General features: G+C 38.7%; 1 protein-coding gene across 1 annotated transcript; it reads right to left on the minus strand.

Moving 5' to 3' along the window:
- Nucleotides 1-11,819: 11,819 nt before the first annotated feature.
- si:ch211-229d2.5 (zona pellucida-like domain-containing protein 1) lies at nucleotides 11,820-17,946 on the minus strand. Its single transcript, XM_067595803.1, has 10 exons — nucleotides 17,827-17,946; nucleotides 17,172-17,392; nucleotides 16,585-16,769; nucleotides 16,415-16,487; nucleotides 16,171-16,268; nucleotides 14,636-14,716; nucleotides 14,145-14,313; nucleotides 13,950-14,052; nucleotides 12,994-13,014; nucleotides 11,820-12,819 (listed from the first exon to the last, which is right to left on the minus strand). The coding sequence occupies exons 1-10, from the start codon at nucleotides 17,921-17,923 to the stop codon at nucleotides 12,683-12,685; spliced, it is 1,185 nt and encodes a 394-aa protein (XP_067451904.1). The 5' UTR covers nucleotides 17,924-17,946; the 3' UTR covers nucleotides 11,820-12,682.
- Between the last annotated feature and the right edge of the window lie 1,059 nt (nucleotides 17,947-19,005).

Raw genomic sequence — 19,005 nt, forward strand, 5'->3', positions numbered from 1 at the left:
ACTCTATCAGAGAGAAAAATGAGAGAATGCTTAAGAAAATGCTGATGAAGACAGACGAGACAAATGAAGAGCATAAAAAGCAATTCATCACTCTGCTAGACTAAAGGTGGAATCAAATATTTTAATGTGTGAGAGTTATGTAGTGTGTTATTGCTGGACAAGCTAATATCATTCTTTCTTTTTCAATTTAAATGGACCATAATGGAAATATGTTATTAGCTGTCACTGTTTATAATTTGATTGTTATTAAAGACAGACACAATACATTCATATCTTTATTGTGTCTGTCCCTGCTAACATACCATACAAATCTCTCTCTGGATTTCAAATGATCAATCAGTCGATTGAAAGCTGAGAGGAAATGCCAACCAGATACAAACAGTTTTAGATTTAATTATTAAAACCAGAGTAATAATAATGTGATATTTCACTGGTCCCGCTGGAACTTTTGCTCTCACTTTTTGCATGTGGAGGTCAAAGTGCAGCGTGAGCACCAGAGGGACGCCCTTAGATCAGGCAGAGAGTCAATGTGCTGCTCAAGATCACCCCAGCAGTGTGAATTGTGCTAATCTGAGGTCCTCCGGTTGTGAGGTGAATTTTGCTGGCGCTCTGCACAGGTCTAAGAAGAGAATATTTCTTTTAAAAGTTGCAATAACTGCGGAATAAGCTGTACTTTTTAGCATACAGTTGCCCATTGACACATCCAGGAGATATGAAGAAACATTATTGTTTATTTGATTTTGTGTTTCTGGCCACCAAATGAATGTAAGAACAATATTCACGCTCCTTTTATCTCTGTTTCGATCTCCACCAACTCTTGAGGGAAATATCTGTCTCTTAAGTTGCCAAATGCTCCACTATGTGTTCACCAGATAGTCGCTGACTGTGTCTGTTTGCTGTTTGGTGCTGAGCAGGTAGTGTACAGTGGGCTTTTTTAGTGACAACAGCTGCCTGCTGTGTCTGAAAACGACACTATAACAATGAGCTAAAGGATTTTAAAACGCTCCATAAAGCTGGGGAAGACTGCAGAGTGGAGTGATGATTCACATTACACAAACTCATTTTACATTTTTAATATAAAAATATTCATCATATTAAGATCAACTGCGACTGGTACTGACAACACCCAACTCTGAATAAAGACCTGAAGTTAGTTTTGAATGGTTTTGCTTTAAAAAAAAGAAATCCTTCACCTGTGTTGCATGTCAGTCCCTACCTCTCTCCCCTCATTTCCTGTGATCGCTCTACCGTCATCTCTAATTAAAAAAGTCAGGTTTGGTTTGGCTCGGGTCAGGTAGCAGAACATGCTTGCTATGTGGTTGAGGGTAGACAAATCAATACAATTCAGTGCAACTTATTGTCCGGCACAGTAGAAATTTGTCTTCGACTCCACGTCAGCATTAAAAAAAACATAAAGAACAAGAACAATATTATCACCTTAAATGTGACTGCTTCAGAAAAAGAGTAATTTAATTCTTGCTCCAGCCTCTTATTAGCATTCGTCATCACTCTTAACTCTTGAGAATGCAGCTCTGCAGGATTTAACTGAGAAGTGGGAGTATGACTTCAATAAGGGGATTTATCAAAACCTTTAGAGCAGTCCTGTTTGTCACTATGGTTTACATCCCAGGAGTTTGCTAGCTCATCCTGCTTAATCACTGACCTATGCAAACATCAAGTGGAGCCTACTTCACATAAGAATTTATGCAATTACTCTATATTCACTCTATATGACCTGCCCGACCAGAGAGTGTGTCTGTGTGTGCACATCTGACTAAGCTAATAACCTCACAGCTCTCCAAAAAATTCACAGAGCATCCTGCATTAGCTTCTGAGTCTTGAAGTCAGAGATCCAATGCATAATGAAAAGGGTTCATCCCGGCAAGCCCCCTCCCTGCCTGAGGTTGACTCTCTCTGGATGTCTGGCTCCTTCTATGAATTATGAACCATGATCCCCACAGGCTCCCCAGTGGCCACAGATGGATTGGGGCCAAAAGCTGCCCATCTCAGTCAGTGATGTCGAAGGGCATTTGTATTGTATGAGGGGACCCGGTTGTTTGTTTAAGTGCTGCGTGTCCCCTTGCCCTCTGCGCACCATGTTGGTGGCGGGTTGAAAGAAAAGCTAAATGGGCACAAATTCCTACGTGTGAACAGGTGTGACTGCTGTTTATTCCTAACAGGCAATAGTTAAGAGATCAGGGTATTTTTCAAAAATAGTTTTTATGGCTTTTTGAGAGCGTACAGACACAGGAAATGTGCAACAAAGATGTTTGGACGTCTGGTTTTGTCCATCAGGTTTCAGATTATAGGGTTTATTCTAGGTTGATACTCAAAGTCACCAGTGTGAAACTCTTCATCTAGGAGACAGAATCAACTTCATGGTCCTTGAAACATTAATTGCTAATGAGCTAATTGCCTTCAGGAATAGAAATAAGCTTTTTGAGGAGTTTCAGACTTGTTTTTAAACCCACTCTTATGAAAGCACTGAATGCCCTATTAGTGGCTGACAGTAGAAAAAACATCTGTTTTGATCCTCCTAGACCTTAGTGCAGCTTTTGACACCACTGATCATGTGATTCGTGCTGCAGGCTCAAACGCTGCTTTGGCATGAAAGCAGTTTGGCTCTCTCTGTGCTGGAGACGGTAGATCTTCTCCAGTTGAAAAACACACTGCAGGGTTCCCCTTTAGGTCCATTTGTGTTTCCTATGTTACCCTAGGGCCACTTAACTCTAAGACATAACCTTCACCTTGCACTCTTATGAGGATGATACAGCTGTATCTTTTCATCTAACAGCTGAATCTCTCCTTTACCCTCTTCATGACCTTCAAAATTGAATGTTGCACCTTAATACGTTAATGTGAGCTCCTCATCGTAGGACCCAATAATATGATTGCCACAACGGACAGATGGCTCAGCCTGATGTCACATAATGTTGTCTCCCATTTTTAGCCATGCTAGTGGTTTAGCTCTAGGGATGGCAATGTGTGTCAGCCAGTCCACCACTTTGGTCTATGAAACATTCAGTCCCCAGAGGATGAAGCCTTTCCTCTATAGTGCCATCATGATGTTAATATTTTTGCTTCAGAATTAAATATCTCAACCACTGAAATTCATTACAGATACCCATGGAGAGAATTATAAAAACTTTGGAGATCCCTTGAGCTTTGGTTTATGACCTGCAAAACTAATGTCATTCCCATCATCTTAGTTGCATATTGTGTTTAGTGCTAATTAGCAAATGTCAGCATGCTAACATTTGCTGAACTAATATAGTAAAGCTGGTAAACATTGCACCGTCTTAACATCAGCATGTTAGCATTGTCATTGTGAGCATGTTAGCATGCTTACAATTTAGCTCAAAGCACTGCTTCACCTCACAGATCTCAGTGAAAGAAAATTTTATTGATATCTTTGAGAACTGTCTTTGAATAACCAAACATCATACTTCTTCCAAATTTATGAAATCTGAAACATGTCAGCATTTTTATCTACTAAAAACTGTTATTTATGCCTCTGTCACATCCCATTTATATCATACTCACAACATTCTGTTGTCCATTTACACAATGTTTCTGCAAAGATTTAAGCTGGTAAAAAAGAGAAAGTGGCACTGTTTCTCTTTCCATTTTAGCATAGTTATTGATTACCTTTAAAACACATCTGAGTTCATCCCCAAGCTATGTCGCTGACCTTTAAACTAGCCATTAGATATTGTGTAGAGCCTGAGATCCTCACATGGAGCGTTTTATGGGGCAATTCTTCTGAAAGTCTGAGCTGAGGATAGAAGGGGTTGAATAGAAGTTGATTGTGCATTTACAATCAGGAACCCTAAACCCTGGAACAAGATCAAAGACAATATCATTTTTATAGCCTCATGATTTTATGTAATGTTTTATTACTTTTTGCTTTTTGTTGATTTAGTGATTGCTGAACTTTCTATTTCTTTGCTTGCTCTATTATTCCTTTCTCTCTCTTATCATTATTGATGGGGCTTTTAAGTGTGTTTTTTTTATTTTCATAATATATACAGTATATAAAAGAGCAATTTTTCACGAAATGAAAAGCTTCACTCTGGCTTCTACTTAAAGTAAACATATTTCCCTTTTATAGACAGTGTGTGCAAATGTCTGACATGGGTGATAAATCAAAAACTATGACATCCTTCTTATCTTCCTTCTGACATATTCTCCAGCGCCCAGGCTGCAGCCTCCAGAGAAACAAAGCAGCTCAAGAGGACTCAGACTTCACAGTGATGCCGCCGTGCAACAATAAATAGAAAAAAGATACGATACATGACTCAGTGTACAGATCCTGAGATAATATACCAGTCAAAACCATTGCCTCACCACAACAATGCCCTGGCTTTTACAGAGCCGCTTTAGCAAAAGACCTCCTCAGCTGTACATTATTGATGGGGCTTAAATTGAATGTGCCTTTGTTCCTCCATCGATGGACACAAGGCGTGTGTCTCCCCTACACAGGGAGTGGCGGTGAGTGGTGGGGGAGGGGAGCAGGGGAGGGTGACTCACCCCTGTCCCATCATGCAGCAGGCGATTCATCCATCACATTAAGAGGTGCCGCATCAATCATTAACAAGTAGCCCCCTGTTGAAAGGATGATGGACAGCTTGACAAATAAGTTAAGATGAAGTGGGACAAGGTGATGCTGGCCTTTTTCACTTTTCAGGCAATTTATTCACGACACAACAATGGAATATCCAAATGCAGGCAAAGAAATGATCTTGAATAGAAATTGCCATAATTCTAAGGAGAAAGAAATAATGGATAATGGCTTCTCTCTCAGAAAGCTTTAAACTCGACTAAACTGAACTCACAGAGTAAATTTGGCAATGCTTTCAGGGATTCTGAAGTGCTCGGGCACAGACGACATTTAATACTTTTCTCTTGGGTGGCCAGCTCTTAGAGAAATTCCAGAGTTTTTTTTCGTACTTAACCAGGTGTAAGGGATGCATACTCTGACAATCTAAAAGTCCTGAAAAAACCCTTTGAGAGGATTTCAACTGCAGGTATGGAGGACGACTGGAGCCGCTCATCCAGAATAGGATTATTCCCCCTTTTGGAGGGATTTGACATTCTACCTCTCTTTATTCTGTCTAAAGTTTGCATGACCAAAACCTCAAAGCTGTTTCAGACCTGCCCCTATTTGCAATTTTATATGGTATGTTATGTAATCAGGTGCTGAAGGCATATTTAAAGGGAAACTTCTGTATTTTTCAACCTGGACCCTATTTTCCCATCTTTTTGCATCTAAGTGACTAATGGGGACAACAATTTTAGAAATTGGTCCAGTATTGAGCGAGAGCACTGCAGCCGCCAGCCGTGAAACAGGCTGCAATGTAATCCTTGGGGGCAATAGCGCCTCGTCAATGTACATCCACTAAAAGTGCTTGTTTTTGCTACTGACAGGCTCGAATTGTTATATAGTCTGACAACATTTCATGGAAGGAGTCACACATTGTGACAAACTCACTTACCTGATTAGGATCTCCCCAGATATAGAGAGTGTTTTAGTATCTCTCAGCGTATTGTTTTGGTTTTACAGCTGCAACATTGCCGTTGTGGTTCACTCTCATCAACTCATCAGCTTCATTTCCAGCAGCAGGTAACTGTTTTCAAAAAGCCTTTAATAGCCCCCCTACAGCCCCAAATGACAGACAAAGTCTAGCTAGTTAACACTTAGGATTTAGTGGCTAAAGAGCAGATTTTTCCCTCAGGAGACCAACACAAAGCTGAAAGCAGAGAGAATATTGGACTTATATTCATGAGGTGGACAAAAGCATGTTAATGTTGCTTTGTGTCTACTGGATATGTAATTTGCTTTTGTTTGCTAACATAGCTGCCATAACAACTGTATTAGGTCTTAATATGTTGTTGATGTTGTGTTTACAGCTTGTTGTGCTTCCCCCCAAGAGGCCACCCCCCCCCCCCCCCCCCCAAAAAAAAACCAAAACAATTAATGCAGATTCAGATATTAAAGAATTAAAGTTGGTGATATTCTGTATTTTTGTTAATGTCAACACATCCCATTAGAAGACGAACATGTGTTATTCCGTCTCTCAATACTTTCCAACTTCCCCAGCCCTGTTCTTTTCTACTGAAGACAGAATCTTTGAAGGTCATAAATTCATATTTTCATTTTTTTAAAAAGGAAAAATAATTTCCTAAAATAGCTGGACATTGTGGTTTTTGTCACTCTTTAGCTTTGCTTTTAACTCAAACAGGAGAAAATTGTGCATTTTTTAGGGAACTATTTTTAGCTGCAGATTAATACACGTTTTTGTATTTACATCAGTAGAATGGTGTATGTGGGATTGTGGGTGTGATAGTGGGACTCAAAATAAACTACAGTGTCCATGTTTACTGTAATAAAGAAACCAAGGGCAACTTTGTGGCTTACTGATGGGTTTTTAATAGTTTTTGGATAATGGAAGTTATCTATATCAGGCTTTGCTGCACAGACAATTAGTAGGATCAATTAATTTAGTTTTGGTCTTTTCAAAAGAGTTTGGGTTTGTTGACAATAAGAAAACTATATAATATCATCAGACTTGCCATTTAAGTAATTTACTTTAAATGGTTTAATTTTCAGTATCACACCACAGCCCAAATTTCTAATCAGAACCTGAAATTGAGGCAAACATAGTTTGTTTATGAACATTTGGTTTCACATGAAAAAAGATGTAAAAATGTATTTCATGGGCCTCAAAGGTAACTAAAATTAAATATAATTTATTTCTCAAATGAACATTCATCACTTTGTGTCATTACCTTTTTTCTGCTGCAAAATTTCCCTGCTAATCTTAGCAATCAGAGAACTGATTGCACTCATTTAGAGCTGAGGAGCTCGTCAAATCCACAAATTGAAACACATTTCGAAAATGTATTTTGGTACTAATTTCAATAATAGTGACTTACAATTTTCTTGCTTTCATTATTGCTTGTCAGTATTCACACTATTGTTCTTCAAAGCTTTATTTATTCTTCTGTATGTTTTTCGATCGCTAACTATTTCTGCATACTTTCAGCTACAGACACCATTCAAATATCAAAATGTTCAGCTCTTTAAGGACATTCATGCTTTTCTTCTTTCTAGCATATTCCAGTGATTTTATATATATATTTTTGAATATCAAAATTTACAATGTAAAGTGTATGGGAGGAATGTCTGAAAGTTGATATCTCAAAAACTAAAAGTACTAAAGTATTCATACTTCACATACAGGAGTCCCATGTGGAAATGCTTGACAAATTCAAATATGGTACCAATAGCACCACCTTGTGGTCAGTTATTACGTGTTTTATGTTTTGGCTAATAACTCATGAATCGTGAGGCCTATCAAAACAATAGTTACACAGTGTGTTTCTTGGACGATGCCAATTCAACTGATATAGGCCATGCCCATTTGCGCCTGGAAAAAAATTCTGCATTCCACATTTTGGTTAAACACAGTTTTTGCTTCTGTTGGCACACATTTCATCTAATATTCACTAAACTTGGTTCATACCATATGTAGATGCCCCCAAATAAAACAAAAATTTGAAGGCGTGGCCTGATGCACTTAACTGGTCATAACTCTGCAATGCTAAATTCGATTGCAACCAAATTTGGGAATGTTGTACATACAGCCATACTTCACAAGTGTGTAACTTTTAATACAGTTCTACCCATAGGGGGCGCTACTGTAATATTATAACATGATATTTCTACAATTCTGTTGTCTTTAATAAAATGAAACTCGGTACACAAGTTCTCTATGAGAATGTGCACGACATATTGAGTCATGGTGCCAATAGCCCCACCTTGTGGCCATTAGTGAAACACCACCTATATCTCTTCAAAGTAATATTCCATGGTAACCAAATCCAGCAAAGTTGTACAGATGGAGATGCTGAACAAGTCTGTAGCATTTGATACAATTTGACCTGTGGGTGGTGCGACAAGGTTTTTTTTTTTTTGTTTGTTTTTTTAAAAAAAGATACAGATTTCTGCATTTTCAGCAATGCAATTTTTATTTCAGCCGTCATTCACACATATTTTTCACAGGAATTGCATTTTTTAGTTTGAATGTGTTCTCATAACTAATTTCATTGTTGGCATTTTACTGAGATGATCTCACTGGAATCTGATTGGCTCTGAGTTTACTCTCTCCTTCCCAAAATATACCAGTTCTTTCCCTGAAGTTGTAAGTCTGAGCCTGAATCTCCAAGGCAACTGATTTACTTTTGAAAATGAATGCTAATCAGAGGCTCAAGCTCACATACTCACTCATCACATATGATGCTTCTAGCAACATGTCAATCAAACTGTCTTCATGATAGACTCAGACTTTCTTTCTCTCCTCTTGATTTCTCTTTATTTTGCAGTGATCAGTGATTGGAAATAATCTTCACTTGTAAGACATTTATGGTCAAGTGAGCACCAGCAATGTGAGTTCGTTGACTTTATCCCACAACACCCCCTGAAGGCTCAACAGTGTCTTCTAATGTCCTACATTCACCCTTCCCCACTCCCTCTCTCAACACTAATTGGACCCACACTAACACAGCCCCTTCACATACACTGACTGCACTGATGCTATACTTACACTTGGGCATATGCTGTATTCATACTGTATCAGATGAACACCAGCTGCTGACTGCAAAACCTGGTCAAGTCCTTGTTGAAATCAGAGGTTGGATATATGGTATTTCTCTACAGGCTCCGTCCTCCACTTTGGATTTAGTAATGTGGGCAAAGTAGGAATAGTTTGGCATTTTGGGAAATATGAAATGGTTAGCGTAGCTTGGCATTAAGACTGGAAATAAGGAGACAACTAGCCTGGCTCTTGCTGCATCAGGACATATGGATGGTAGACATGGAAAAGATTTCCGTATTTAACAACTTATGATTGTGTGAGAGTTTAAACAATACTGTGCATTAACAATGTAACACAATATCCCTTAAATTAAGGTTTATCCACATTGAACGACAGATGGGTTTACTGGCACTTACATGTTATTAATGAACCCTTACATATTGTAACCTACAGGTAAAATTTGACCCATTTTCAGCTTTTCACCTTTCTGTTAGCCTTTTGTTAGACTTCTGTAGCCTTCTGTTAGACTTTTCCCAGAATATATAAAATTGTATTTTTGTGCAGCTGATATACATTTTAAAACATAGAGAGTGTTCCACGTTAAATTTGACCTGTATTTATTCAAAAATTCAAAAATCACAATTAAAAAAATGTCACTGCATTCTTCACATTCAATAAAATTCATTGAAATCATGTTGGCTGTTCTCCTTTTTATTTAACTTAGGACCATAATATATTTGTGACTGTGACTGTTTTTTCTGCATAAACAAATAAAGAATATATTCTTTCTGCTCCCTCGAAGTTTAATTAAGGATTAACGACCCATTTATTAATGATTGATACGGTATTAATGAATAAAAAATTATGAGAATACTGTGATGGGTCAGAATATGAACAGTAGGTTCTCCTAGTCATAAAAACTTTCCTAGTCATAATTACAGCTTTTTCTCAATATTTTGGGAAGATGAGGAGATCGATATCGCTGTCTGTCCGTCAGCTGAATCTAACTGCTAAGCTGGAGCCAGTTCTGAATATGGAAAGGGAAACAGGGGGACACATGTAGCTTGGCTGTATCCAAAGGTAACAAAATCCACTCTCCAAAGCTAGCTAATTAACTTTTTGGCTTTCTTGCAGAGAGTTAATTGTGAGGCAGTTAGCTTAAATACTAGAAACAGGGAAATAACTAGTCTAGCTCTGTCCAAAGGTGCTATCATGTTTACACTTCAGTTGTGGCATGCATTAAATGAACAAAATATTATTTTTTAATTAGTAAGCTTTAGCGGTGCTGGTAGGCCTCATTTTTGGACAGAGTTAGGATAGCTGCTCTCCCTGCTTCCAGTCTTTATGCTGTTATGTATTCCCCTAAACATCGAACTATTCCTTTAAATACAAGCAGGATGTCACAAAGAAATGCTGTCCTGTCCCGTTCTTCTTCTGCTTCCTCTGATATGACAGGAACATGACATTACACTTTGCCAGCAGTTTCCCAGCTTCACTGTCTCATTACAAAAGGTTAATGGAACGACCTTCCAGTGTGACTTCGCCTGCTCAGCAGTCCAGTATAGTCTTACCTTTGTAAAGTTTTTCACATTTACCTGCCTTTATTCTTGTCCCAGCTTTATTTTTTGGCACATTAGCACATCACATCATCCCATTAGCACGACTCTGACACTGTTTATTCAAAGTCATCATATTCCAAGACTTCTCATGTTCATATGCCAGAGCTAAATTACAGCTGGTCCATCAATTTTTCATGATTGTGCTGTCTACTAAACCTAATGTATAGCCTACAGACAGACTCATATGCATATTAATTAGAATTTAAATGACAGGACAATTATTCTTTCAGCTGAGAACAAAACCGACCAAAACATTAAGGCCAATAATAGAAAAATGAATTGCAGAGCATGATTTTATCCTCACAGACAGAGATTTCATGTCTTTTGCAGATAACAGTATGAAATAAACAGTTTTAATGGCAGCATTACAAATGCTGCTTACAGAGTTGAATCACGATATGAGTCAACTTTTAATATGAAGATATATTAATATATGCACTGTCAGGAGCAACATAGCCTAACCGGCAAGTGCCAATTTTTAGCTGCTGTTCACTCCAGCTCCCAAGGCTGTTAACATTTTAGAGGGCAAAGCAGCTGGATCCAAAGGTTAATGTCCACACCATTAGAGAGCGACGGAGCATGCGTTTATCCCTGTTGGTTTAATTAAATTACAGGGAACTCATAAAAGGGGGATTTATCCCGAACATACAGTTACTGCAGTCCTAATGGAGCACTACCTCCCAGCTCAGCTGATTTATCCCCCCCGAGTTACAAAGTGGGTCGTCTGTCATGGAGTTTGTCATGGCCTACTTAACAATACAGAAACTCGTAATTAGATCATTTGTCAAGCCAGCTGATTGCTTTGCTTGTTCATTTTATGGTGTACAGGAGAAGACATCTCACTTCGCGCTGGATCACTCAGAAAATCATTGACTTTACCTTCTTCATGACCACATAAACTAGGAATACAAGCAGCTTGTGGGCTCTCCATGGAGCTGCTTACAATAACTAGCTTTGAAGAGAAATGTGTTGCGCAGCAACAATTCTAATCTTGATTGAAATTTATCCATTAAATGTCTTGATTTCAGGCACTGTTTTATATATTTCTGGTTGCTTAACTATCCACAAAATGTATTAATTCATGCCGCTGTGGACAGGTAAACCTAAAAATCACAACAGTAGTGAAAAGCCCTCAAATAATGAGATTAAAAAATGGTGATTAGACACCCTCTAGTGGAGAGTCATTACAAAAACATCATTACACAACCTTAACACAAACTTTCTCTTATCCGCTGTGCTTCCAAAGCAGAGCACATCAAACCTCAAACTGAAGGAAACTCCTGAAAGTGTGAATTTGAAATACTCATATTCATACTGAAGAGCTCCACTTTTTGTACGATCTACATTCCTCCAGTTAAAAAACAGCATAGAAGTGTGTGCCAGTTATACCCAGTTTGATGAATTAATCCTTTTCATATCCCTTAAATTCCCAGACTGAACCGCAGATAATCAAAGTGTTCTTGTATGTCAGGGATTGTTTCACGTGGGCTGTGAGGTGCACTCTAACATAGGACTGTTGCTCACTGCATGCAGCGTATACTGTAGGCGGTAGGTGAGTGTCTGCTGTTGGAAGACATACCCTCTTGTTTCATGTCCTGCAAGTTTTAATAGTAATAATGCATGTGTGACATGAAAAAAATGTTACATATATACACAGCAGCAATCATTCACTTCTTGGAAATGTACAAACTTTCTCAGAACATTTGCCACAGTGTTGTATACATTATTACAAGTGTTGAAACTAAGTAAATTCCCCTGAATGCTTGAATACATCATTCAAACAAGCAAACTCTGCAAATAAATAACTACATTTATCCGCTCATTCTCATGGTGTCGTTGCATTTAATGTGACACCATGTGAGTTTGTGACACAATGTAGGGTAATGGCACACATATTTTACATCTAGAATTTAATGAATTACACATGCTTTTCTACATATAACATGCAACAGTTAGAATTACAGCAGCCCAATCAAACTGAGTCAGCTCTGGCTTTCACAAATACAATCTATACTGTTTGTAAAAGCATCAAAAGTAGATTAAAAATTGTTACAAGGTGTGCAATCCACTGTCTTTGTCATTCATGTTCATAATTCATATCTGTATGTTATATCAATGAGAAGTCTGAGTATTTGAATCAAAGAATATTTACACACTGGCAACAAACCAAATTTAATGCATCATTTTTTGCTTCAACCCTGCTAAAGAGTTCTTTCTTTCTTCCTTCCTTTCTACCTTTCTGTCTTTGTTTTGCATCATGATAAGTGCGTTATTCAGACTTCACCTTCCATAACTTGTAACAGTCTGTGAAGGATTGGGAAGAAACATTAAGTGCTACAATCAATAGTTTAATTTAGTAAAGCAGAGTCCTACATACATTATGCACCTCCACCAGTATGTGAATTTAACTCATCATGTCATTGAGCTTGTGCTGACCCTCCGTTCATCAACATTATGGTGCTGCTGCTAGCTTAGCCGCTTCAGCTTTCGATAAAAGGATGCAGCCATCAAAATGGCTGCCATCCCTATCACAATGAGGACAGCCACAGCAATTCCCAGACCAACAGACGTGCCCTTGCCATCAGACTGGCCACCAGACAGCGCTGTGCACAAATGAGAGTGACACCAAAATGGGATGCATTATTCCAGCAGACAACAGAAGACGTTATGACTTGCTGCAGATAAGAAATGCTTTTCATTCTGAAGGAATCTAATTAGTAAAAACTTTGTGAATGGTTGTTCTCATAGCAGTCAAGTGAATAAAAAAACATACTTACCCTCTTCTTTGGACAGAATGGCTGCAAGAAAGATGGGAAGAGTCAGTATTTCATTATGAGGGATAAACATTCAGCAAAATATATTGAAATATTGGAAAAATATTTATTTAATTATACAGAGAAAGAGCAGAAGCAAGAAATCAGGCAGTGATGAGGGGTTAAACTCATTAAACATTTGACAAACAGAGCACACACTTTGAAGAAAACAAATTGAAGGCAGGAGTCAAATTATTTTTCTAATTACTATTTCTCATTTCTGTATCATTTCTGTTATTTATGTTTTACATTTCATTGATTTTTTTTCTGATGTAGATTACACGATCCACCTACAAGCATTTCAACAGCTCATTAATTAACACATTATATGTTGTTTGTTTAATCTGTACAAAAGTGTAAAAAAGGCACATTGTGGTTTCTGTTGGTGGTTATTTTTCCAAGCTATTTTATGGCCAGGGGCACTTACTTACTGGAGTCATGTCATTACTGTGAGGTTGCTGGGCAGCCACTGCTCCTGACTCAAGAAACAGTCTGGCACATGACCCCCTGTAAAACCACAACTTGATTGACCACAACTTTTGTTTTTTGTATGGATTAAACAAACCAAATACAACAGGTAAATTAACAAACTTTTGAGACGCCATTAGGCAGATTTTTTTTTGCGTTTAAACAGAGCCAGGCTAGCTGTTTCCACTCTTTTTCCAGTCTTTATGCTAAGCTAAGCTAACTCTCTCCTGGCTGCAGCTTCATATTTATTGTGCAGATGAGAATTTTTGTTTGTGTCTCTTTATATATATCTTTTTCTGTTCTGTGGTGATTACTTGACAATGTCTGATGATGACTTCTGTTAATTAAAACATTGCTTTATTGAATCTGCTGGGAGCTATCAGTACAGTGTGCAGATCTTTTGACTGACTCCTTAAACTACACTTTTGCACAAACAGACAGACGGAACATACGGCTCTCTCTCTTGGCCCTTATAGCCACTGTGAGCACAGATGGCTCTGTGATGCTCTCCTGGACAACAGTGGTCTCCACACTCCTTCTCTTCCTGTTGCATTGCTGTGGATCAAACCAGATGAAGAGACACGAGTTGAGGATCTAGCTGGAATTGAAAATTTCTGCTTTAAATGCATGTGGCGCCTTATTCCTACCTTGAAGGTGCTGCAGGTGCTGCGCTCGCAGAGTCGGGTGATGCAGTGCAGATAGTAGGTGGAGATGGTCTCATTCTGCTGCTCGATGAAGCGGAATGCCGAGAAGTAGAAGCGGGCCTTTTGGCTATCCCCGTTCTCCAGCATGGTAGTCAGCTGATCTATGGAGCACCTTTCAATAAAAGGCGAACCTCACAAGTGCCCCGTTTGCACATGACATGGATACATACAGGCAGTGTATTAATGATAGAAAGGCAGGGAGATGAAATCAAGACTAGGGCTCCCTTTGGATTTACAGGTAGCTTGCGTTCTTATTACATGGAAGAGAGGAAAACCTGCAGATATGTGAAAAGGTTTAAATTTAAAGCTGGACTGCTGAACCGAAAGACTGAACTCGTTATCAAGCCTTGAATGACGGGAAGAAATTCAAAAGTTACTAAAAGTAGACAGCAGTATAGTGTCAGTTTGAGTGAGTTTTTTGCTCTTTGACTTACGAGACAAACAGATTAAAGGAGGTGGAGTTGGAGGGCTGCGGAGACACCGAGGCGTAGCACCGGTCCAGGAGAACAAAGTACCTGTGGAGAAAGAATGAGGTCCCCAGCACCGAGTCAGAGACTCCAGGTCACAGGTGGAATCCTCAAATTTACAATCTATCAAGATACATGTGGTTGGAAACTAGGAGAAATGGAAAACCTTTTTTTTTTTTTGTCTAGCCATTCGCTTGCATGCAGCCATCCATAACTTACCAACATCCAGGACCTGTATTTATCAAACTGCTAAAAGTAGAATTTTGGACTTAAGAAAGATAAAAGTTGTACTTCCATGCACAAACTTAAGAATAAAAGCCGCTCATCAAATTTCTTATGAAATGGAAATGCTTAAATTTAAGAGAGCTCCAGTAGTCTCTAAAGATAGGTTAAGATTGACTGCAGTAAAGAAACTGAAGTGAGCATATACTGACACATGTTTTGGAGTGAATGCATTAAATATCGTTGGTCATAATAAATTATTAATAACATTTGAACCCATTTTTTGCACCCCTCCTGTCAAAATATGTTTTTCTTCTTGTTCCTACAGTTGGATGTTTGAGCTTCACTGTGCAGAATGATGTATGTGCAAAGTTTGACACTCGAAGACTTCTTTCACATTCATCTGCTGAGAGTGGAAAGTTTCTCTGTGCACAACTAGTCTGGACAAATGGAGGGCCGGTATGCACCTTACACAAGTGAAATGTGGAAACTTGAAGCTTCCAGTGCACATACACTAAAAACAGACTTTTCAGTGAAGTAGGAGACATCTTCCATTCAGCAGTTAAACTTTTTAAATGAAACATATCTGCAAAGTCATAGTTTCTGGATTTTTAATGATATAGAAGGCAAAGGTGCTATTTTAAGAATATTTAACATGGTAACTAAAACAAACAAACAAACATGTCAGACACAATTTATTATTCCAGGCAGAGGATGTCCTAAAACATGTCTGGATGGGATCTTCAAGTTAGGTGTTTGCAATCACTTTCAGTGCATTCCCATTGTCTGCACTAAATTCTATACCAACAGAATTTATTTCCTGCTCCAGTCTGGTTTCAGTTTTGTTTCAATTTTGGCAAATTTCCAATTATTTCATCCTTATTAAACCTTAAAAAAAGATTGTTTTTAATTTGACATTTACAATAATTGCTACTGGAGATATTAAGGATTTCAAACAAATAAAATGAAACCACATGTTCTTTTGCAGAATAACAGAGTAAAAGGTACATCTATTTTTAAAAGAACTCAAATGGTAGATATGGTAGGGTTAATCAATGCCTCAGGCTGGCTTTTCCTACTCAGAGCGCACATGTGATTAATCGTGGTAATCTTTTACTTTGCTGCAAGTAGAAGTGAGCCACTTGATAAATGTGTCTTATTCTTCACAGTGACTCTTGAGAAAGTGTAATTCTTATTAAGTTTGATAAATACAGGCCCAGGTCTCAACCAGACAAAGAAAAGCTGCAGGTGTGATGATGTGTAATGATGAAGGTTCTTACTGGGATGTCAGGTTGGATGCAACCACCTCTACGTAGATTTTTGTCCTCAGCTCGATGCCCAGAGCTGGCATTACAAGGGGCGTGGTGTAATTTATATCCTGGCAAAGGAAGGCAAGTTAACACTTAAGATAAAACATTATACAAGCTCTTACATAAGATTAATCTTCTAGAGTTACAGCTGCTACAGCACTGCAGTGCCAGGCAGATATGAGGGTATGTATGTGAGAGAGATGCTGGGTGTCACCTGGTACAAGGCCATGCTGAGGGTGCTAATGAAGCTCCCATTGTTGTCCTTCAAAGCAATGGAGGAGGATGACCTGCAAAGGAGGAAAGAAAAGTGATCATGCATGTGAAGTATTAGAAATTCTACAATTCTTCCTTTCAACCTTGGTATCATTGTATGTTTTCACTTACACATCCACCTGGGTGTTGTTGATGAGATACTCCAGTGGGTAGGCACATGAATAGTAATACTTGAGCTCTGCATTGTAGGTGATGGTCCCGATGGTGGGGTCGAAAGATCGGACCACTCCGCTGACATTGACGGTCTGGATGTTGGAGAAGTCTGAGAATATTCCCGTCCCTGGTGCGCTCGTTGTCTGAGAAATTATTTAGTGGAAACATGATTTTTTTAAGAAATAGTTAAAAATAAATGTTGGCTAACGTCTGTGGCGCAGCAGGCAGCAGTGATGAAATCGCAGCAAGAAAATGGAATAACTCTCCTCAGAAAAGGAAGCTTGTGTGATTGCATGTGACTGAATTAATGAGCAGACTGATTGACCTCATGTATCTTTGGCTGAAATCCACTTATGACTTTCCACCTAGTGAGTGCTCTCTTTTTAACCTTTTGCTTACCTGAACCTGAACACAGAACTCAGATTCTCTTTTAGTTTTCCAAATCTTCTCTAACTCTCTCCTCAGCCAAGGTTAACATGCATCATCATCATCATCATCATCCATCATGACTTGAAATCAGGAAACAACACTGATGCAATACTCACCAAGAAGTTACTCCCACAGGCGTTTCCTTCTGTGATGGGGAAGCTGAATCTCACCACAGGAGGCGCCACAGAGGTGTCAAGCTTCCCCTGACAGTCCACATTGTCCCGGATACGGTTGAGGATCAGTAAACTCGCGTTGTATCCGGTGTAGATGGCCGGACAGATTTGAATAGCCAGGTCGATGGCAGATGTGCCACACACCACTGCGATATCAGTGTATTCTGATGGTGATATTGAAAGATAAAAATAGGATTTTTACTAATTTTAATAGAATTTAACTAATTTAAACTCAGATGGAGGAATTGTGTGAAAAATTTTATGAAAAAATATGGTGCATACATGGACAGAAGCGCCTGTAATTAACATTTTAAAATACATTTAAAAATTCCAACATTTTATCTGAAAACAAAATAAAAGATCTCGACCACCTTGATGAATAAAATCATAAATATTTAGTTAATCATACCTGTTTCAACCTCATTCTGCTGTAAACACATATTTACCAATGCAATTAACATACTTTTAGTTGTGGTGATTCAATGGGAAGCAAAACTAAAATCAATACAGCCCCCTCAAAGGTCTACACCTGAACTAAAATCAATATGACCCTTCGGTCAAAACAAAAGCATGAGATTGAAGGTCATGATCGTCTTACTTGGTCGTCTGGCAAAAGCTTCGCACTCAGATAGGCTGAGGGCCTCTCGGCCCGCAATACACAGGGAAGTCAGAATGAGGAAGCTGAATAAAGCCATCTCACTGCTCTGCCCTCTGTGGAAAAGCTGAGGCAAACACACAGATGTCAAATCCAGCACAATTCAGATGAAAATAAATCCACTGAGGCCCAATTTGGACATATAATCCAATGCTGTCAGTCAAGGAAACTTTGTTGGTATCTAAACCTGGATCTTACCTCCTCAATCTCTTTGCTGGTTTAGGATCAGAGAGCAGTTGGCTCTATATATGGTGAACATGACCGCCGTGTGGTCACAACACTGTTTTGGGATTGGATGGAAACAAGGTCAATGCCACTTTGGTGGGGCTGCTTCAGTTTGCATGAAACAATTCACTTTTTGTGGCTGAGGTGCTGTGGCCCTTTCCTGGAGGCAAATGATGAAACCCAACACAGCCCCTTCAAAGTTACATGCTTAAACAATACCCATAAGGCTTTGTGACTTTGTGCATGAAATAAAGCCTCTTTACCTACTAATATGAAACTTAATAAAGTGAGGGAATGTATAGTTTCTATCCAACTGGGGCCTCACATACAATAAAGAAAAGAAGGTCTGTTGTCTTCTGAGGTGTTTGGTGGTTTTATGTGATGTGGATGACCCTTAATTTGACAAATTAGTGCAAAAATATCTTTTATATGACTTTTTAATGCTCATAATTTAGTGACATGTTATCATCTAGAACATATTAGACTGACTTGCATTTTTCATCTTCATGCCTTGTGAAAATCTTAATTCTGAAGAATGTATTGCACATGATTTGCATCAGAATATTTGTATTTCTGCTTGTGATTCAAAGCACAATTTTCCGCATGTTTAGAGCATCATTTCATATTTTGATCATGCTGAGATTTAGCTGTAAAAAAATGAGTGAAGGATAGTTAGTAACCTGATCTTGTCAGGTGAGCCACCTGGGAAGGGAGCGCTCTGATCAGGGTCAAGTTGGCGGATGGGTGTCTCCGTCAATCTTTTGTCAAATGTATGAAACCACACTGTCAAATGCAGGACACATTATTATTGTCATGACGTGTGCACTTAAACATGCTTAGAGTCGTTTCTTCCCACTCACCCACTCACACTCACTCAATATATTCCTCAGGTCTTTA

Source organism: Thunnus thynnus, chromosome 7 (genome assembly GCF_963924715.1).
Source record: "Thunnus thynnus chromosome 7, fThuThy2.1, whole genome shotgun sequence".
NCBI classification, from domain to species: Eukaryota; Metazoa; Chordata; class Actinopteri; order Scombriformes; family Scombridae; genus Thunnus; species Thunnus thynnus.

What these genes read in the sequence shown, in the direction of transcription:
- si:ch211-229d2.5 (XM_067595803.1), bottom strand. Translation starts at nt 17,923, where the DNA reads ATGGCTTTATTCAGCTTCCTCATTCTGACTTCCCTGTGTATTGCGGGC. An exon ending in GCACCTGCAGCACCTTCAAG is followed by an intron (nt 14,053 to 14,144) that starts GTAGGAATAAGG and finishes TTTGATCCACAG; the next exon opens with CAATGCAACAGGAAGAGAAG. An exon ending in AAGGGCCAAGAGAGAGAGCC is followed by an intron (nt 13,015 to 13,949) that starts GTATGTTCCGTC and finishes TCTTTCTTGCAG; the next exon opens with CCATTCTGTCCAAAGAAGAG.